At 37.6% G+C, this 22,740-nt stretch overlaps 1 protein-coding gene across 1 annotated transcript; it reads left to right on the top strand.

The window, feature by feature from the left end:
* Nucleotides 1-1,989: 1,989 nt before the first annotated feature.
* Nucleotides 1,990-19,965, top strand: LOC133874805 (peroxisome biogenesis protein 5). Its single transcript, XM_062312665.1, has 15 exons — nucleotides 1,990-2,334; nucleotides 2,574-2,690; nucleotides 2,780-2,948; nucleotides 3,672-3,865; nucleotides 4,563-4,814; nucleotides 5,280-5,396; nucleotides 6,745-6,900; nucleotides 7,878-8,071; nucleotides 8,747-8,993; nucleotides 9,752-9,836; nucleotides 10,005-10,114; nucleotides 15,716-15,940; nucleotides 17,861-17,926; nucleotides 19,433-19,527; nucleotides 19,612-19,965. Exons 1-15 carry the CDS (start codon nucleotides 2,215-2,217, stop codon nucleotides 19,688-19,690), a joined length of 2,226 nt encoding a protein of 741 aa, XP_062168649.1. The 5' UTR covers nucleotides 1,990-2,214; the 3' UTR covers nucleotides 19,691-19,965.
* The last annotated feature ends 2,775 nt before the right edge of the window (nucleotides 19,966-22,740 follow it).

Consider the following 22,740-nt stretch of genomic DNA (forward strand, 5'->3'; position numbering starts at 1 on the left):
TCCCAATTCAGGCCGAGTAGGGGGGAGATGGAGCCCAATCCTGGATAGGTCCTGGGCTCCAGCTAAGAATTTCCTTTCTTTTTTGTTTTTTGTTTTTTTTTAAACCCCGTTTAGATTTTAAAGTAATGCTATATATCGAACAATATTCGCTCCTATCCACAAAGCTAAGGTCCTCTGGTAAAAAAAAACTCATTTTTATTTATCAAATATTATAGCATCACGCCAAATAAAATTTGAGCACCGGAAAAGGGGAATGTTCGAGTACGACACAATAAGATTGTTGTGTAATTATTTTACAAATTTATTGTGCAGCTAATATATCTCAAAATTGCAAGTATCTTGTGTTGTTTAGATCTTTATGTGAAGAGCTTGTATAAATGCCCGGCCAACTAAAGCTAACCTATTCAGGCGAAAAATCACGAAAGACCCCTTATACTCGCTTTGTGGCCTCGTAGATGAGATTACATGACATATTTTGTGGGGTTGTCTGGCTCCTAAGGATGTCTAGAGCGTGTGTGAAAATAATACTCAAAAAGATAAGTATATAGTACGAGGACTTTGTGCCCATTGTAGAGATCCTCCTACATGAATTGGAATATAAGTTTAGAGAACCTTTGAGGAATCTCCTACATGTGTTTATATATATATATATTTAGATTTTCCCTATATTTAGGGAAGGGAAACCATATACAGGTATTTGTTACTAATTCTTTAAGGAAGTGGAGTTTTGGGCGATTGTTGTGCGTTGATCATGGCTACATGCCTACATCTTATTGTGGTGGTCCATAAACTAACTATTAGCCACCCTTTCCTATTCGTAAGTAATGCTTAAGAATCCCTTTTGGATTTTTGTAATGCAAATTATTGTCTGAAGCCCAGGGTAACCGTGGATCATAATGCAAACCTTAAATGGCAAACTCCCTTGAGAGATTTTATCAATGTTAATTGGAATGCAACTGTTAATAAAAGCATGAGGAAGATGAGTATCAGAGTTATAATTCGATATTGCAAGAGCGAGGTGATTGCTACCTTGTTTGCGTCAAAGGGTTATATAATCGATATTGGAATTGTATAAGCCATAGCTGCATTGAGAGCGGCTATTTTTTTGAAGAGAGTTGGGCCGTCAATGAGTAGTGTTAGAAGGTGATGCTCTTTAAGTGATGCAGACTTTGTGAAAATAAGACAATCACTTAAGTAATAGAAATGCCAGACATCCCAACATTTTTTTTTAAAAAAAAAAATTGGTTACAACCTAATGTGTCACAATCACATTATATTGTGGCACACTTCCTAAAATGATAGATCTAATAGGATTGTGACACGTTAGGTTGGAATCAAATTTTTTTAAAAAAAGTTTGAATATCTAGCATTCTTATAAGTAAATATGGTTTTGCCTTCATTAATGGAATGTCATTCATACTAGGTGTCTTGCAAATGGGGCTGAGCATAGTCTTGTAAAGGAAACACTTTCTCTTACTGCTAACCGTGTTGTTCTTGAGGATATTCTCCACTGTATTGTTGATGTTATTTTTGCTCATGGTCGTGCTTAAGTTAGTTTAATATTATTTGGGCTCAGCCCCTTTAAAAAAAAAAAATTGAAGAAAATAAATACTTGTATAGTATATGCCACAAATCATTTAATTATAGAGATAATTGCATCGTTAGTTTATGTGTTATGCCATAATTATTTTTCACTTCTTATGGTTTAAAAAGTTAATGGGAGGTCATTGTGATTAACAATAATTACAAATTCCGACACGTGGTGCTGACGTAACATTTGACGAAATCTGTTAAAATTTTTAACGAAATTTGACTATAAGGATTGATTTGTAATTATTATTAACCACAAGGACTTTCCATTAACTTTTTAAACCATAAGAAGTGAAAAATAATTATGAAATACCACGTATATCAATGTTACAATTATCCCATACGGAAAAAGTGAAGCAGCCGAATTATAAAAAAAGAACACACGCACAAAGAAGACGGGCTTATCCCCAATTCCCAAGACAACAGTATTTATCGCCTTCCTCTATCCATTGAATAACAAATAACCTTGTAAATACTGCAAAATATATGAAGTTGAAAATAACAGAAACAGAAAACAAAGCACAGGGAGGAGAGGACCACCGCCACGGAGAGCGGGGATCGGAGGAAGAAGCCCCCAACTCTATCGAGAATTGAATAGTCGATAATCGAAGCAAAGAGATTATTATGGCGATGCGTGAGCTTGTTTCGGGTGGAGCTGCTTGTGCCGTTCCCGGCTCTTCTTCTTCGTCCAATCCTCTTGGTGCTCTGGCCAACGCTCTTATTGGCTCTTCTTCTAAGATAGAGGTGCGTGTTCTTCATTGCAATTTTTGCTGTGTGAAGGAAGATTAGATTTGTAAAATTTGAACGATCTCTCTCCTCCCCTTTTACTTATTTATCCTTTTGTTGTTGTTGTTATTGTTCTGCTTACGTAGAAGTAGAACTATGGCCAATTTTCTTCGTTTCGGTCAAATAACCAAATGATTGCATGAAAACGTTGTTTACGTAGTTTTAATTCATTCGATATTTGGACCATATTGACGCAGGAAAAGATAAAGGAGATTCCCACATCTATACCCTCTAGTTCCGAGAGGCATTTTTACCCAGAGGCCAATGACCATTTGGGAGCTCTTGATCAGCCATTTGTGGAACCCAACGCCCAGGTTGTTATTCTTCTATAGTTCACGAACTTGCCTTGGTGGATAACTTGGGAATTGCTCTTATCGTATTTGTTTTATATATATGTGGTCAGGGCTCAGAATTTCTTCGCGGCTTCCGCTCTGCAGCCCAGGGTGAACTTGCAGCCGCATGGGATGAGATACAGGGTCCTCTAGGTAGGGAAAGTCAAATTCACATCCCTCAATTGGACCATGTATATGATAGGGCAGCTATTACTCAGCCTCAACAAACAATTTTGGATGGTAATTTCGATGCTTACTAATTTCTGGGCTAATATTGGACATGAATGTTGCACTTTTCTTGCATTAAGTTGAGTTTTGATTTCTTTGTCTGTGGTGGTCTTGTAACAGTTATTTTTTATTTTTTGAATTGATGGATGAAGAGAACTTAGTTGTCTATAGGGCGTAATATGTTATATTACTTGAGAAGGAATATAAAATATAGATACAGAAACCACTGGTTTGGAGGGATATGACTAGTTGTATTAGAGAAGCTACAAATGAGGTCCTTGTATTGGAGAACCTGGGAGGAAAAGATTGAATGACTACAAGAAGATTTTTGTGTTTAAAAGATCTGGTGGTTCTGCCTAGGTGCTAGTTAGTTGGGTTTGGTTGTTGTGGATGCAAGAAGAGTTTCTTGTTTATTCTGGTGCTTATGGACCAATGCGGAGTAGGACATTTGAGACGTAACACTGGTATTTCTCAGAACATTGATGAATAAGGATTGGTTTTTTTTTTTTTTTGTTGGAATACGGGGGTGCTCCTTGCAGGATAAATAACTGATGTGTTAAGTTGGTTACAGCTATAGACATACCTCCTGTTAGAAGAAAGCTTAAAAGATGCCCAACTAGTTTAAAAAAGGATCCATATTGCCGTTCCCCTGTAGCAGTGACCTCCAGCACAAAAAATAGAGGAAAATGTTATTGTGAGTTTTATCAAATTGCTTTCCTCCTCTCTGTACTGCAGGGCCACCTCAAAGAGTGTTGTCAAGCTTTTTGCACTCCTTTGTTGATAGTAGCCGTGGAGGTGTTCCGTTTCGCCCTACTCCACTTCCAATATTAGGGTTGTCTGAAGGTGACAAACAATGCATACGCGACCGTAGCAGCATAATGGCCCGACACTTTTTTGCAGATAAAAGTGAAGATTTTATAAATGCACAGGTTTGGAACTTTAATGGTTTTACCTCGTTCTACCAGGTGTTTCAGAATTTTGTTGGTGATTTTCTTCATCCCTCATCTGAAATGGCCTTTTGTGGACCTAGCCAAGTACCAATGAGCTTAATTTTCTGGTGCATGTCTAACTATCTAGGATTGAGAGCCTGATTTTATCATATTTCCATTAATTTTCTAGCCAAACTCTAAGGGGTTGGCTCAAGTGGTAAGGGCCTTGATCTTGGTGGCATACCCATCAGGGTTTTGAATCCCACAGGGTGCAAATAATTTTTTGGGGCTACGCTCATTGGCAAAGCTGGAGTCTTACTTGATCTGTGTGAAGGAGGCGCTTTGCACGGGTCCGGGGTTTGCCTGACAAGGGTGGGTACACAAAGTGATTCTACCTTGGAGGGGTTCCCTGTCATAAAAAAAAAAGAAGCCATATGTTTTGTTTTCAAAATTTTTCTCTTGAAAGTTTGAGAGCCTCTTCACGGTGGACTGGAATATAGAATTGTTGTTAGTAATTTTAAAAGGATTTAAAGGCAAATACGTCTTGGTCTCAGTCCTTAATGTAATTTTTCACATGAATATTGTGGGATATGCATCAGGAACATATACTAGAATTGTTTGCTCCTCATCATGACTTTCTTTGTTGCTCAATTTGTCTGTAGATTTAAACTTATCTGGTTGATTCTTAATTTTCCAGGTAAATGCGCTTTTATGTTCTTTAGATATTGATGGAAATGCTCAGGCTAGGGGGCCTCTGCCAGGGAGATTTAGAGAGCTAGAGGATTATTGGAACGAGTCTCAAGGTATCCTGAAACCTGGTCCTCCTGCAGCAGATGGATGGGTAGCTGAATTTAGCCAACAGAGAATGGAACATGGTAATGGTGATGCTTGGGCTCACTCATATGAACAACAACATGGTGCTAATGGTTGGGCCTCCGAATTCGAGAAGGTAAGAAAGTATTTAAATTTACATTTAGTACCCAAGCAATGGATTTTCATACCCTGAACAGGGTACAACTTCTGTTTAAGTACCCATGCAACTAGTCAAAAGTTCAGTAAGACCCCAGTTAAAAGTTTTTGAGGACCAGTTGAGCACCTTTCTGTAATTTAAATTTCTCAATATAACAGTACTTGTGCTAATACAATGCCTTAATACTAGACTATCCATAAAAAAGTAATAATTTAAAAGTATTCCTTTTGCCAAAGAATTTCCAGCAAACTAAGATGACCAAGTGTGCAATATCTTCAAATTGAAAATTTATCACAAATCGCTTTTCTAATTTACTGTATGTATCGCAAGACATCAAATTGGGAAATAATTTTTGAGCTAATGACAAAGGATTTTTGCTGTTCTACTTCGCTGTATGTAGTGTAAGACATTTTATTGATATCTCTTTCTGAATTACTGGTACAGTCTCAGTTGACGTTGGTTGATCAAATGAGAGGTGCAAATATTTCAAACTTAGCTGCTATGGAGCAGACTCGCATGCTTGCAAATACGTTAGCTCAAAATGATGACCCTAAATTTCAGGTTTATATGCCGTTTCATGATTTTAATGTTTCACATAAATTGTTGATATTATGTGCATGTGTGTTTTTGGGGTTTGGATGATTATGGAGAGTGTCACATAAATGAGCTTTGGGTTAAAGGTTGTTCAAGTGGATGATGCACATGCACATTTTGTAACCATCATACTGATAACAACTTCAATTAAGCATTCAGAAACTGTTAAAGCCATTAGGCTGTTGCAATCAGGATGGCGTTGATCTCTGGAAAACTGCTCTGGTAATGAAAAGGATTAAATACTCTTTATTACTCATTGCTTTTGGACTATTTTGACCGTTTATTTGTCCACAGTTTTGAAAATACATAAATCTGCTTTTAATTGTTTCTTTTAAATGACTCACTTTCAGTATTTTCAGATATGCTTTTTCAGATATGCTTCTTCATCTTTCTTTTTTCCCCCATTTCAATAGCGGCAAACATTTTTTGTTACTGTTGCCAAATGGGTGTTTACTACTTCAGGAAGCTATCTTAGCTTTGAGGATTTCTGGATTATAAAAGATATGCCATTTTGTATCCGTAAACAGTACTGTTGTATTTTTTTTATTGGTCAAGTACTATAGCATGTGCTCTATCCCTAGACAATGTCATGTATGCATGAACTGAAATGTGTCTTTCACGCAAAAGAAGATGCAACTTTAGAGGGGGGAAAACTTTGATTTACTATGTATTAAAGTAGGACCCTTAATTAATTCTCAATCATGCGTCAAAAGCTGACATGTTCTGCAAACTCGCAAGTTTGAAACTTATAAGCCTTGTGTTTTCTAACGGAAATATTTCTCTTTCTTAATAAAAAAAATTACTCTTTCCCTCTGAGCAGTTACTTTCAGAATTAAAGTAATGCTTCTTAATAAATAAGTATATATTTCTCTTGAAAGTAAGGTATTACTTCTGCTACAAGAAAGCCTGGGATGTTTGGCATCGGATGCGTAGGTACTTGGGACTGTCCCTTCTACATGTGGGTAGCCCCTTTTATAGGTTTTGGCCAGTCTAAAAAAATATCCAGGCAGACTAATGTGTGCATGGTATTTTTCTCAGGCCTTTGCATTGGTCTACCAACACTGCAGATGATTAAGGTTGCTATAATATACTGGGTACAAAAACACGTAGCATCCTCTTTGTTAGGAGGTTGTTAATAAATTTGATTTATGGTTAAGACATATAGTAATGATAGCACACAAATCCATGTATTGTGTCAAAAGGTCCTAAGCCTAGTTATCATTGATCACATTTTCGTTTGCTTTTTTGTTGTTCATACTTTTGGCTTTGTTTTCTTGCAAATATTCAATTATCTACATCAATTTGTGGCACACAGAACTCAAAGTTTCTTCAGTTTGTGTCAAAGATGAGTCGTGGCGAACTTATTATTGATGATAATCAAGTCAAGGAGAGTGCATTACCTGCAACTGGGGATTGGGCCGCAGAATACCAACAACAGTACAACAGGAGTCCTGCTTGGGCTGATGAATTTGTATGTGATGAGTCAAGCATAAATTTGGTTGATGCGGTCAACTTACATGTGACAGCAGTGATGTGCATGTACTTGTATACATTCGTACATGTGCCTATGTATGTGTCTTTATATACATACATGTACATGTATGTAAACATGTACTGTACTTATATATCTGCACACGCGCGCTTGCACATACACACAAATATTTACATATACAACTTCTGAATTTTAAAATTATATATAGCAATCATAGATTTTTAAATGATAAAACTTCTTGTTTATAGTTCAACTTATAGTTTCAGTTATTTGTATGGTATTTATAATCTCGCTTTGAGAAAGAAGGTAACCTACGACATTGAAAATTAGATGGATATTTTAATGCAATTTATATATGGCATGCATATAAAATTGACTTGTGCAAAATTTCAGAATCAATAATTGTGAAACCCAATTATATATGACAGTCATATTTGTAAATAACAAATTCAATGATATATTTAAAAATCATATTCTGATGCACGGAGACAGGAAAATGATTTCATACTCAGTGAAACTGTACATCAACCTCTTTGCCCACTTTTCAAATGGTAAAAAGAAATCCCAAAATTATAGTCCACTTTAAAAAGGTAAATTTTGGGAAGTGCATCAGAATTATTCATTCATATCTGTTATAAATGACCATTTGAGTTGTGTCTTAAATTGTTCTTTTCATTTGGATAAAAAGAAATGTCCTAACATGTTATAAATAAAATTGGAAGTAAATTTGGGACATCCTAAAATGGAAAGGAGGACCATAATCTAGGCAGCACAATTTATTTGTGAGTGCTACAAAGGGCAAAGCCTATTTTAGGGGATGTACACAAAAGCTACATTGGTTTTGTTCACATGGACTTCTAAAATATGGTGTGACTATGCCTATGTTCTTATATTAAATTATCTTATTAGGGGTCAGTTTGCCTCCAGTCTCTGTTACCTGATTCTAGTGCTTTCAGCTTTCTCATGGTCCTGATCGATGGGTGAATGAGTTTACTATGGAAGCCGAGCGACATGGGCCAGTTGATGATCAGTGGGTCAATGAATTCTCTAAGTTGCATGTCCATGATTGGGCGGAAGAATTTGAGCATCAGGTTGGTGAAGGGGTTTTGGGGGAGAATTCTGCTGATAATTGGGCGAATGCATATGATGAGTAAGTCTAGTTGACCTCCTGAAAGAAATATAATGTTGAACAATCATAACACATTCTTCTCTGTACATGGGGGGGGGTGACCTCTGTTGAACAACTCCCACTGATTGTATTTTACTATTGCTGTTGCTAAAGAAAGGGAAGATAGTGGTTATGTTTGACTAATAAAGTTCGGCAAATAGCTTTATTTTCTTTTATTCTCATGGTCTTCCACGTTCATCCTGCATAAGCAGTAGGTCATTAGTCAGAGAGAGTTCCAAAGGGAGAACATGCCTTTATAGGCTACCCAAGGAATTGAACGGAGTGGATTTTACTATTTTATGAATCATGTTGAGTTGAATTACTCCATGTTTTGTTTTTGTTGTTCTATTAATAACTGCAATGTATTGATTTTATTTGCAAGTAATAGACTTGTTACTTTTTTTTCCCTTTGGCCTTATTTTTTCAAGGTTATCACAACCGTATATGTGCTTAACAGGCTCCATATTTTGCTTTCTTGTCGTTTGTGTCTTTGATTTATTTCTACATAAATTTGCATGCACTTGTAATTAATCTTGTCATTGTCAAAAATGGTGCAAGTGATCTCATCTGTCTTTTTGTGTAGGCCCAAAGGATGGGTCTCTTTTAGCACATAAATGACTCATATTGACAAATCTGGTTTTGCCATTAAAAATATAGGTACCTAAATGAGCAAGTAGCTGCCAAGCAGCGGTCAGACACTTCAAGGGGATTATATGTCTTCTCTGATATGAATCCTTATGTTGGTCACCCCAATCCCTTAAAAGAAGGCCACGAGCTGTTCCGCAAAGGTCTACTGAGTGAAGCAGTGCTTGCATTAGAAGCTGAAGTTTTGAAAAACCCTGACAATGCTGAAGGTTGGAGGTTACTTGGAATAGCACATGCAGAGAATGACGATGATCAACAGGTTATTTGATTAATTGATCTTGAATTGTTCAGTTACTATATTTTTTTGCGTATTTATCTAACAATATAATATAGTTGGACTTTGTTGCTCTATCAGATTGCTATACAAGCTTCTCAGAGTACATATTACTGCATGGCCCATTCAAAGCATATCTTTATTTCCCTTCCCGGCATGTTGATTTATAGTTTCTTTACCAACACAAAGTTGTTATTACCTTTTTGTGGAACACAAGAATATCAAAGGTCAACTTTGAGAAGCAATATCAACATCTCTAAACTACGTAATATTTGATCAATAAAGATATAAACTTTTTAAATATAGATTGTGCATCTCCTAATTTCCAACTTTCCCTTTCATCCTCCCCTCCTGTAAAAAGAGAAACAAATAAAAATAGAAAAAGAAGAAGAAGATAACAGTACTATTAATAGACCATAAAATGGGGTCCTATTCAGTTGAAGAAAATAGAAGAAAAAGAGAGAAAGAAAGAGTGGCTGTTAGAAAGAGCCTGTATGAACTTAAAATTTGTGTTTTTCTCTATTTTGGCACTTGATTACTTGATCAACTGGGACTCATGACTATCTTTTGAATACATTTGTATGTTGGAAATGATATAAATTGAAGAGTTGTCTTAATCTGGTTTTTGTTTGAGTAGTTTTGTGCATTTATGTGTTGTTCAATCTCGTCCATTTATGAAGTCTGACCACTTGAGTTTTACTTTGTAGAATAACGTGTATAAAGCTGAACTTAAATTAATGCAGGCTATTGCAGCCATGATGCGTGCACAGGAGGCGGATCCAACAAATCTGGAAGTGCTTCTTTCCCTTGGCGTGAGTCACACAAATGGTCAGTGGTTGCTTGCATCACATTATTATTGATAAGTTTCTTGGAATTTAGTGTTAGGAACTCTATAATTCTTGGTGTTGTGGGGAAAAGTACTTGAAACTATCAAATTATGATGGAATACCAAAAGAATTGATGGTTTATTTATTTATTTTTATTATAAAAATGCAGAACTTGAGCAAGCAGCTGCATTGAAATATTTATATGGATGGTTACGTCATCACCCGAAGTATGGGACACTTGCCCCTCCAGAGCTATCTGATTCTTTATATTATGCCGATGTAAGTGTTTTTGTGTATTTTTTCCTTACAGATGTTATCCTCTGTGGTAAGATATACTTAGAAACTATATGGTGGGGAAATCTGAATTTCTAATCTGTGTGGTTGTCTGTGTGCGTACCCGTTTCAGCTGTTGTTATCCTTTGTAGCAGTATATGCATTAAAAACTATTTTGTTGGGGAATTTCAAACCCCTTACATGGCAAAATTCACAGGAGGATACAATATAATTTACTATTTTTGCATTGAAATGCCTTTTTATGGAAGAAATTCAAGAAGTTTGTAGTGAAAGAAAAGCGTGATTATAGTGCAGCTCTAATGATGTATTGTGAAATAGAAGGTCAATAACAGTAGTACTCACTACAAATTTGTCTGATATGTTGACAGTATAGGATTTAGAGTTATTTGATATTTCTACCTACATAAACCGTATGGCAGAGATGTTCTTTTATAGCAACAATAGTGTTAGTCCTTTAGTAGGACTGTACAAGAGTAGAGCTTATCAAAGATATAACAGAGAAGTAGAAACCTAAAGCTATACAATATAGGATTTAGAGTTATTTGATATTTCTGCCTACATAAACTGTATGGCAGAGATGTTCTTTTATAGCAACAATAGTTTTAGTCCTTTAGTAGGACTGTACAAGAGTAGAGCTTATCAAAGATATAACAGAGAAGTAGAAACCTAAAGCTATACAACTTGCTTATGGGTGACTTCCAAGATAGTGTAGATAAACTGAACCTAATCTTTAGTTTAAATTTGGATAGATTAATCTTTATCAGATGATAGAGATTTATCTAATCTAATAGACAGTAATATATACATCTCCACACTATAGATATTATATTTTCTTTAGTTGTTTTATCATGGTATTACCTGTTTCGGGGGTAAATGGGTTAAAGGGAGGTGCATCTTATCTTAATAAGTATGGATGCTGATGAACCCACAGAAAAATGGTAGACCGAAGCACTGGATTAATTCTGAATTCAACTCCATTTATGGCAGGAGCAACCTCAGTGCAAAGATAGCAATATTTCTCCTATGCCTATACACTTGTCTGACTCTCTTTTCTATATACACAGACCTACACCAGTACACTCACAACAAAGAAACCTAATTGTGAACACTTCCCACTAGCACAGTGAATACAAATGTTAAACTCACTTTACCCATTACGTGCAAGACACTACACTTCACACATACACATCCCATGTTTAGTACTACAAGCAAGACGTAAACACCACTCTTTGCGCGTCACACGCGGCTACACTAACTACCAAGCAAACTGCTTTGTTTTTCTCCAAAAATAGAGCGCGCACACACCACACTCATCCCCCGCCTTTTGGCCTCTATCCTGCTGGGGTCTATCAGTCACCCCCCATCTAGATGAACCTTGTCGTCGAGTTTCAGATTTGTGCCATTGTTGGAGAGCTGATCGACCTCTTCCCATGTTGCATCTTTCAAAATGCAAGTATTTCCACTGAATCACAGTCTTCAGAGGCTACGAATGGACATTCTCAATAAGGAATAGTTGCGGAATGGACCAGGGTTGAAGATTTTATTGCAATTGAAACAAATTTTTTTCCCCATCTTCATTGCATCTCTTCCCATGAGATTTTCTTTATTGAGAAGCACTTGTCAAATGGTTGCCAAAAAGTGTGATGGTTGATGCCACATTCAGGATGGTAGGCCATGGAGGTTGGCTTGGAGAAAAGAGGTGTTCATCCATTATTCAGGCCATTGCATAGTTTCACACAGGATTTGTGGACTAAGTATACGAAACTCAACAGCTATTTCCTTTTCAAGATCTTCCAGTAAGGTACCGATTATCGCCTTCTGAGGCCAGTCAACCACTCAATTAGTTAACCGTTTCAACATGATGTTGGTATTCTCTGATGGTCCCTTACCGTTTTAGTCTGGATAATGCCTCATCAAAATTTTCGTAATAGTTGGGCCAAATCTGGCTAACAATTATTTATTAAAAGTTTACCAGGTCAAGGCCAACCCCTCTTCCCAATGCACCTATTGCAAAAGGATGCCAAGGCAACTCTTGGTTAGGATGGAGTATTCTGGTATTCGAAGAATTGGGCCACCTGGTTGAGCCAATTCTTCGGGTCAGGACTGAAGTAATGCCAGAAGTCCATCTTAAAATATCGGAGTGGTGCAAAATGGTTTGGTTCTCCCTCACCTTTGGTAATAGCGCATGAAGAAGTCCTTTTTTTTGCTGAATTGATGGGTGCTCGCTCAATATGACTGCCGGAATCCATGAGGATTTCGTGAGTCTCTTTCAGGGTGTCATCTACCCTTTGCAACCTCTCAGTGGTAGCCTGGGTTTTTGCCCTTGCTGCTATTTGTAGGCAGTGGATTCTTTCGTGCACCTCATGGCAGTCAGCTTGTAGCTTCCCAGTCCTTTCCTTGTTGGTCACTATTGAGTCTGATATCAATTGATGAGTCCACAAAAAAATGGAAGACAGAAACACTGAATTAACATTGAATTCCACTCCACTTAGTGCGGGAGCAACCTCGATAGAAAGATAGTAATATTTCTTTTATGCACATACCCCTGGCTGATTCTAATTTTTATCTACATAGACCTACACCAGCTATGCCCCACGACAAAGACACTTAACCATGAACACTTCTCACTAGCATAGCGCCCGTGCACGCATGTACACACTCACACACACTATTAAACTTGCTTTACCCATTACATGCAAGACACAACACTTCACATATACACAGCCCACATTAAGCTTTATCTGCAAGATAGAAACACCACTCTTCACATGTCAGGCATGATACCCTATTGCCCTGTTTTTCTCCCCCAAAAAGAGAGCACACACCACGTAGACCCCCCATGTTTTGGTGTCTGTCCTGCTGGGGCCTATGAGATGCCTTAAGAGAAGCTTCGTAATGGAAAGGAAGGCAATTCCAAATGGAGTGTTTAAGTTAGATGGAAATCGTATTGAAAAGATGCCTTGTGATTTCATTGAATCCTCCTTGAGGGTAGGATTCCAGGATTTGTTACTTTCTTTGAGTGCTCTCTAATGAACTTGTCCACATTGTCCTTGACTGGTAATAAGTGAGTTCCTAGTTGTACTTGTTGAGGGTCTATTGATTGTAATGTGGGTTGTAGTCAACCGATAAGGACCTGCAACATCATGATCTAGTCAATTAGAATTGTTTGACATGTTGAGAAATTTAAGGTACCCATTTAGTAAACAAAATATTCATGTGTGAACTTAAACTCAGTACTATATTTAATAATCACATAACTTAATACACATATGTTGGGAGGGAGCAAGGAAGGGATGGAGCGTGTCTCATGTTGGTAAGCTCCTAATGTTCAATGGTAACCATTTGGTGGCTCCATGGTTCAATTGAAAAGTTATCTTAAAATATGCGGGGCAGCATTGATGATGTTGATGTTGCAGCCGTTAGAGAACGACCTTAAGTTTGAGCTACTTCTTAGGACTTTTTACGTACTAGCGTAAACTTTTGGATTAGATGCTCAACAAGAGCTAGTCAGCGAGTGAGAAATTCCGCATAAAAGAGGTTGCTGATAGTTTTAATAGTTTAAGAACATGGTGTTGGTAGGTATCTTCCAGATAATGCATTATCAACCTTTATTAATTTTGTCACTTGGAGGATATTTTAGCTTCGTTCTTTTTTACTTTGTGATATCGTCTTTTGTTTACCAAAATATATCAATAATAAAATTACCACTCGCAATAGGACGAATCCTTATAGGATAGGGCTATATTGAGGGTGTCGAACCTCAAGGACCGCAGGGGTATTACTATCAAGTTTTTCGAGATTAAATATAAGTTAATTAAAAAGATATTTGATTTTTGTTTTCTAAAAATAAATGCATAAAAGTAAAAGACATAAATTTAAAGAAAATAGGGATGAGATAAAGAATAGAGGATTGATTTCACCACTCACCGCATAACAATGGTCAATAATAAATTAACAAGGAAAATTCATACTATGCATGATAAATGGCTCGTCTCACTCGAGTAGTCAAGAAATTACTTCTAAAGAATAAGTATAATCCATCTTCGGTTGGCACGGACCGTCCACCTAACCACTAAGATGCGGTACGATCCGTCTTCCCTAGGCATGGACTAGCTACGTCTTTAATAGGATATACACACAATCAATGGAATAGTATAACACATCTTCGGTTGGTACGAACTGTCTACCTAAATTACACTAAACTAGGGTGTAGTACAATTCGTCTTTCCTAGGCATGGTCTATCTAATCCTCTTGATCATATATCAATTAAAACCGTTGTATAACAATCATTCACATAATCACAAAAAATATGAAGGATTGAGTTCAATCAATATAAAAGACTTTCTAAGACAAGATAAGAAATTCATAATGATTGAATATAAACATTAAAATCAATTCTCATAGTTATACAACCATCATGCATATAGAAAATTCCAAACTAAAATACAATTAAACCATTGTTACTTGGAAAGGGATACATCAACACCCTATTAGGAATTTAGCCGCTCATCGTTGTGCTGAGATGGTCTCTTGCCATGTTCTTCTCCTCTTCAACTTGTCAGGCCTTTGAGAAGAATTTTCTGTCTAAATCTAAGCACAAGCCCAAGCACCAAGCACACCTTCTCTTGAAGCTTAGGGGTCTATTTATAGGAAGCACACAAGTCCTAGAAGCCCTTGAAATTTCAGAAAAATCGTCTCTTGAGTCTTCTTGTCCAAGTAGGAGATTGAAACTTTAATCCAAGTAGGAAAAGGATTCCAAGTTCGTCCAGAATTGCGGTCTTTTATTACGGGGCGATTTTAACATAGTAAACGTCTGTATTAGGGAAATGCTATTTCTGACATATTTGTTGCATATTTTATTAGCTTTCCAACGCCACCAATTTTATTGCAATCCGATATCTGATGCAAAATTTATGATCCAAACACTGAGACATATGCAGAATCCAAATTTGAATCCAATCCGATTTTGACTCTTAGCGGAGAAATTCCGATTTAATCCTTCACTTGATTTGATTAAACTTAACCACATCGTATAGGTATTCTATTATGATTGGTTAAGCTTAAACATATCTTCGAGGTCTTCTCAAAGTGTGCTTTTAGCCCAAAATTAATGGAATTAATTACATCTTTATTTAAAACCTGAAAACATTAAAACAACACAAAATCAAACAAATAACAATGCTAAGGAATTAACATATATATGTTAAGGGGCTTGAATGTGCAACATTCAGCGCTTATCACTTTGTATCTTTGGACAGTGGCTTTTGTGTCCCCACTGTCACTTAGTTTTGACGATTTCCTTGTTCATTTTTCTCTTTCTAATTAAGGTGTTTCCTTTTGTATACTTCCGGTGTTCTTAGGGGCGCCTTACACTTCTAATCAAATTGGATTATTACTTATAAAAAAAAAATTAATTTTGTCACACTGTGCACTTAACATGATGACTGTTTGTGACTGTGGAAGATCCATTTATGTGGACTATTTTTGGCTGGGGTCACATTTAAATGCTTTAATTATATCCTCTGGGTTTTTATTTAGGGCTTCTCTTCTGGGGTGCACATCAAAGATCTTTTTGTGGTGTGCAGGTTGCTAGATTATTCAATGAAGCTGCTCAATTGGCACCAGATGATACTGATGTGCATATAGTACTAGGTGTCTTGTACAATTTATCAAGAGAGTATGACAAAGCCATTGAATCTTTTCAGACAGCTTTGAAACTCAAGCCACATGATTACTCTCTTTGGAACAAGCTTGGTGCAACACAAGCAAACAGTGTTCAGAGTGGTGATGCAATATTGGCTTATCAAAAGGTAATTTGTATGTAATTATCCCATCAAGTTAATCCCTTGTTGGTGACCTTTTTAAAGGTTCCAAAAGTGTCTTAGGTTCAACTATGCTATTTCTACATTGTTATGAACATTTGGGGCTGGTAATTATGATCTTAGATAGAGTAGGTTACATGGGTCTTGAACCCACGATCTCACCCTTTATCCTGTTCCTTTTTTTTTTTTTTTTCTTTTTTTTTTTTTTTTTTAATTTATTTTTGGGCCGCGTGGGGAAGTGGGGATAAGGTCTTACATTATTGAAAAAGACTACAACCGCACAGGGGCACACCCAGAGATAAAAAAAACTATGTGCGTCAAAATACAAAGGTAACCCAACTGACACCTAGTGAACCAATTGGGAGAGAGTCTGGGCCCATGTGGGAAACTCTAAGCCAACTAATACAAGAGAGAATACAATCACAGTTAATTAAATGTTTGCCGAAAACTTCCAAGCACTTTGAAGCCAGACGTTTCATCGAGTCTTCTTAATGGCTTTTGGAGCATATTAATTGTACTCCTTACATAAAACACTATATCTTCAAAAGCATTAGGTGGATCCCTTTGCTTGTGTTGAAATGTTGAAGTGTTTTTCTCCCTCCAAATTGAATACACTGCTGCAGATAGCGTGATTTTGCAGATTAAGGACAGGAAAGAGTTTTCCCTATTAAGGATGGTTTTCATCTGTAGTGCTACCCTAATTTCTCCTTACCCAGGGCAGATCAAACCTCTCACATAGCTGCTTCCATATTCGTTCGGAAAATTGGTTAAAAAAGAAGATGATAATGAACTTCTACCTTTTGTTTGCATATCACATAGCACATACTAGCTTGAAGCTTATTTTGAGTGCTTAATCTGCGCTAATCGCTAGCCATAGGATATAGAGTGCCTAAGGATTGCTTTATTGAACCTGATCAGCCTCTGCCAAGTTCTTGACCTGCTGCCTTGTTCTAATGCTCTCCCATGCATTCTTGAGTATAACCCATCTGTTGTTCCTCTATCTCAGTTTTATAGGGGGAGAAATCATCATTTGAACGTAACTTATTGGCTTGAGGCCTCAGAGAATTGTTGGAGTGTTATGCTTTGTTAGGTAACTTATGATTATCGTGTGGTAGTGTTGATCTAGAAGTTGTGTTGCAGGGTTTGTGCAGATTTTTTATGGATATTTTTGTTCTTTAATCTGGAGTTATGTCTAAAAGTCAAGGATGTTCATCACTTGGAATGTTGAGCTTCTGGTTTTAGATATTATTCTGTATGGTCGTCTATCTTGCCTTGTATCTTTTTTACAACACCTATTGGAGTGCGGACAATTTTTTGTGCTTTAATTTGGACTTCTGTGTACAAGTCAGAAGAAAATTTGTAATTCAGGTGATCTAATTGTGGGGGCTTGATGTATTTTTTTTACTTTTTTCATGCTCTGGGGGGGTGGAGGGTTTTCTCTTCGTTCTTTCAAGCACCACTAGGAATTTTGTGCTGCTGGCTTTAGATAATGTTCTGCACCGCCATCTACCTTGCCTTCAAAATCTTACTAGAACATCTATCGGATATGGAGATCTTTTTAAAATTCCACCCTGGAAATGTCACCTTTACAGTTTTTTGAGTTTCATTGTCTTGAAAGACAAGTTTCGTCTTTCAAAGTTTGTTGCTCATTAAGCTTTTCCATTCTCATGTATTCGATGTTATGACATTGCTGGCCATCAGGGGCAGTTGATGGTTCAAAAAGTTTTATGTTCCTTGGAAACCATAATGTTTAATGTATTTCTTTATGTCATTGTTTTTTCTTTTATTCATCTCATGTCTATCTTAGTTTAGTTCCTTATGTGATTTTATTTTCTTTGTATGTTTTCTGGAAAACTATAGTTACTAAACATAAAATTACTATCTTTTTGTTCTGTCTCTGGTTTCCAGGCATTAGATTTGAAACCTAATTATGTTCGTGCATGGGCAAATATGGGTATCAGTTATGCTAACCAGGTTTGTTTCTATGCTTGGTTGTTCCATCACATTGTCATTTTTTTGGTCTTTTTGTATTTCTGGTATTGAAATGCTCAGAAAGTGGAGTTTTAATGATTCGTTTGTAAGAGCATGCTAAGCTTGAGAACCTCTGGGAGCATAATGAACCGTTGCATCTCCAAAAACTAGCAATGATCGTTTTGTATCAATAGGCATTAATAAAATTATATATATTGAAATGAATGAAACAAATAAATAATAGCAACTAGCTGCTAGGTATGGAACCAATTTTCATCACCGCATTGTCTAAATTTCCTATTTGGTTACTTTGATATTTTCTGCAAACTAGTTTCTTGTAAAACATTAAGCTAGCCATAAACACAAATACAGTAATACTTATCACATTAATTTACATAAACTAAATTATCAAATCCTGCCCACTGTAGGACTGCAGCTCAGTGGAATGATAGCTATTTAGATTCTTAAAAAGCTTTTGTCACTTATTATTGCTTTTGTGGATATGTAAAGAAGATACAAAGAATAATCTGTACAACGAATCCAGGTGATAGTAGGAGAATTCAAGAACTATTTTTTGGGTTGTTTGCCCCTAGGATAAAAACCCTGTACATATGTCGTGCAAAATCTGTTCATAATTTAATTTTTGCCATACAAAAATCGAGACATAACAAAGCATGCACATGAGGGAAACACTGGTTTTGATACTGCATTTAATGGGCAGAGAGTGAAAGATGTTAGATGTAATATACAGGCATTTTAAACGTTGAAGTTTTACTATAGGCCATCCTGTCCAAATCTGCCCTAATTTTTTGCTAGAATTAATGTCATAATTGAATACTGAACTCTATAGAGCAGTGTTTTGACCTGCCTACGTGGATCCTTTTAGTATGGAAGCAATTCATTAGGAGATCTTGTAAAACTTATTGACACATTTTTGTAGCACCGCAATTCTAGGGAAGCAACTTTGTTTAAAAATTTTCTATGAATAATAGTTGATAATCGACCTGTGGAATTTCTGCACTACCACATTCATGCAGCAACTCAAAAGGTTTCTGTCAAGTATAGAGTTTATCTACTTATATATTTTTACTTAAAAAAATAAAAATAAAGAGTTTATCTACTAACTAAGCAATGTTAGATGTTGTTAGATTATCTATATTCTGAAAAGCATGTCTTAAATTAGGTATTTTATTTATGAATTTTCAATAGTTGTAACTTGTTATTTAATTTTAGTTTTGTATGTTTCTATTCTCTCCCTGGATGGTCCTTTATTTTTTTAAATATCTTCTTGGGATTTATAACCCTTGTCTAAAAGCAATAGCTATTTCAAAATTTAAAAGCTAGATGCGTACTGTGGTATGGTTGTTTACCCAAGGCATTGTGCATTGGAAAAAGGATTCATATAACCAACTTTAATATGTGGGGATTAAAGCTTTTGTTGAATTCAGTCGAGTTGGTTTAAGGTTACCATTCCCATGGAAACAATGATTTTTACACTTTGTCATCTAGGGCATGTACGAGGAGTCCGTTCGTTACTATGTCCGGGCACTCGCTATGAATCCAAAGGCAGACAATGCATGGCAATATTTGAGAATTTCTTTAAGGTATGATAGTTGGCAAAGAACACTTTTTGTGGCCTGTGTTTCAACCATGTCTTTTCCATCTTTTTATCTTTTTCTGCTTTTCAGCTGTGCTTCTAGGAATGACATGCTCGAAGCCTGTGATTCCCGAAATCTTGATGTTCTTCAGAAGGAGTTCCCCTTGTAATAATATGATCGGAGCTGTACGTGAATGAATAACGGGGTCCAGCATTGAGATTGGGGTGAAATATGAAGCAAGAGTTGGAAGATTAAAATGCTAGAAGAACCTTTTTTTGTTGAGCTTAGATTGTATAATAATTCCCTAGCCTACATGGGAATGGTTAATTCCAGTAAGAAGGAACGTACTTACTAAAAGAATTTGAAAAAGGAACACAAATATAACGCAGGCGAGCCATGTTATTGCTGATGAATAAGTAATTTAAGGATGAAATGTTGTATCAACATTTTTTGATAGGTAAACAAATTGCATTAAAAAAGCGTAAAGGCGCCCCTAAGCATACAGGGAGTATACAAAAATGACACTAAAACAAAAGAAAAAGAAAAAAGGAACACCCGAAAAACCCAAAAGACAGAAGAAAAGTTACATCAAACTTCCAGCTTCTTGCCTCTAACTCTATTGGAACCCACACCCCTAGCATTGAAATTAATAGAGCATTCTAAATTCTTGGCCTCTCTTTTTCCCTTTTTCCATTTTATCTTCTTTTCCTTCGTAGGAGGGGAGTCAGAGTTATAGCGCTGATCCTCGGTTCAAGTCAAAAAGTCCAAAAAACCTTTCTCATCAGATCCCAAGAACGAAACCCCTATCTTGCGAAAACAAGATCTAGCATTTTACACAACCCTGGGGTAAACCACATCTCTTTCCTCCGGACTGACCCCCTTTAAAGATTCCCCACCTCAAAGACTCCCAACGACACAAACTGGGGACACCCATACACAGGGGAGAATGGCCTTGGCCACGGAGGAAACAAAACCCCCTAAAAAGGAGGAAAGGTAGCCGAAACCCCAAGAGGACCTCCAAACTTCTCAAACTGAGGACCCCCACCAAAAATCCTTACCAATGCAGGGGCATCCGAATGCATCACTGCCTGTCGAAGGAGAGAACCTGAAGGAGTACCAAAAGCAACACTGCCTACCGAAGGACGCCCAAACTTTGCATGCTCAGGACCGCCAGACGAGGCACCATGCTAACCAAATTGATAGTCCTCAAAACCCGACCTCTCCAAGACAGAGCCAGCCGACGGAACTGTCTGCCGAAGGATGAGCCCTGAACCGGAAGAACATAAGTCCACAGAAGACCGCACCCTAGAAGGAAAATCACTCAGAATCACGGGAGGAAGCAACACCGGCGCCGGCAGGGGGGAAAGAACGGCCTGCTTGACGGACTCGACCACCGGAACGAGCTGCCGATCACTAAATCCACCCCCGAAAGGTGACAGACGCAGATCCACCCCAAAATCTGCCACAGACGTCACCTCCGGCCGAATAGCACTCCTAAGGGCCTCCGTCGGACGAAGAAGACTTCCCGAACCCGATCCTCGCCCCAAAAACGCACCAGAAATCGAAGACAGCTTATGACCCGAAATCGCGTCCAACTTGGCATTAGACTTAATCACTTTAGCCCCAGCCCGAATCCCTTTAAAAACAGACTTAACCCTCTTTAGCACCCGACCGGCCACAAAACCCACCCTTCGTTTAAACCCAAACACAGACTTAAGGCCCAACTGTTTCGAAAAACCACAAGCCTAAACCAAGGCCTTGGAGAAGTGACCCATAATTTCAAAAAACTTCTCGAACACTCCAAACACGCCATCCCCTTGCATCGAAACGTCGCCCTCAGCAGCTGAATCCATGGACACGCCATCCGATCTACAGACACTACCTCGAGACCTGATACGATCAACTGCACGATGGTCGATACTCAAGGGACCAACCGCTTGCTTCTCCATAGCGTAGCAATCAATCGCTTGACAGACCGCCTCCACCTCCATACCCAGCGGCTGCGACCACTCCAACCCGCACCAGTTCGGCAAAGGCCAAGCGCCAACAATCTTCGCCGCAACCCTAGTTCCTGAGTCCTGAGCCGGAATCCAACAACCCAAGGCAAAGATGGTTGCTGAAGAACTCACCACCTCCGCAAACGACGGACGTCCTGTACCTTTCCCTAGCTTAACTCCCGATGGAGAACCACCAGAGGGAGGCAGACCGCCAGAAGACAAAGACCCAACCGTGGTTCCCAGAAAATCCAAAATTTTGCTCAACTCCCCAGAAACACAGCTCCACCCTCGCCCGTCCCGACCTTCAGGAAAGAGAATACGCCCTCTCCGGCTTCCGCCGTAAACAGCTACCTCCAAGAACCGCCAAGACCTGTTTTCACCTCTCCGAGTGATGGTCACCTTAGACCCCTCCCTAAAGGATTTTACGAAATCCTCGATCCCAGGATTACCCAAAACTTCTTCCACCCTTGACAGAACCCAAGCAATGCAACTCAACCCGAAAACAGCAGAACCTAAAAATTCTTTCCTCTTTTTCTCCACCCGAAGCTCAGCAGACCCTGCTTCCACCGAGAATTGGAAGGACTTCGCCTCCACAAAGAATCGGTTCTCCATCAAGCCGAAACCGGCTTCCCTACAGGGAACGCATCCCTTCAACCAAACAAAAACAGCGAACCCAAGAAATGTAATGTGAACGCAACGGAAAGACAGATCGCTAAGCGAGAATGACCCCTAGCGGGACGCGCCACCGCGAGGGAGAAAAAAGACTAGAGATTTTGTGTTGAGAGAGAGAGAGAGAGAAGAAAACCTTATCCTTACCAAAAAAATTTGAAGAACGTAACTCTTTGTATCAACATTTATATTAGTACTTTCCAGCTATGTACACTGGCTCATAACCAACCCATAGCATGGGATTATTCATTATAATTTTAATTTTAGAATTTAAGTACGTCTTTATCGTACCTTTTATTATAGGTTAAAATGTGTACCAAAAAAAAAAAAACTAGTCTTTCAATAAAAAGACATTAAGGGTTAAGTCCTTTTATTTTATTTTAATCCATAAAAAAAAAAATTAAAATATTTGTTCACATAGGTGTAGTTTATAATGAAAAGTATAAAATAAATAAAATAAAAAAGCAAGAAAATTTCTACTTAAATGCTATATGATATATGATGTTTTACTTAAAAGACCGATTTTTTACTTAAAGGAAGAGGTAGAAATTAG

This window comes from Alnus glutinosa, chromosome 8, assembly GCF_958979055.1.
Source record: "Alnus glutinosa chromosome 8, dhAlnGlut1.1, whole genome shotgun sequence".
NCBI lineage: Eukaryota > Viridiplantae > Streptophyta > Magnoliopsida > Fagales > Betulaceae > Alnus > Alnus glutinosa.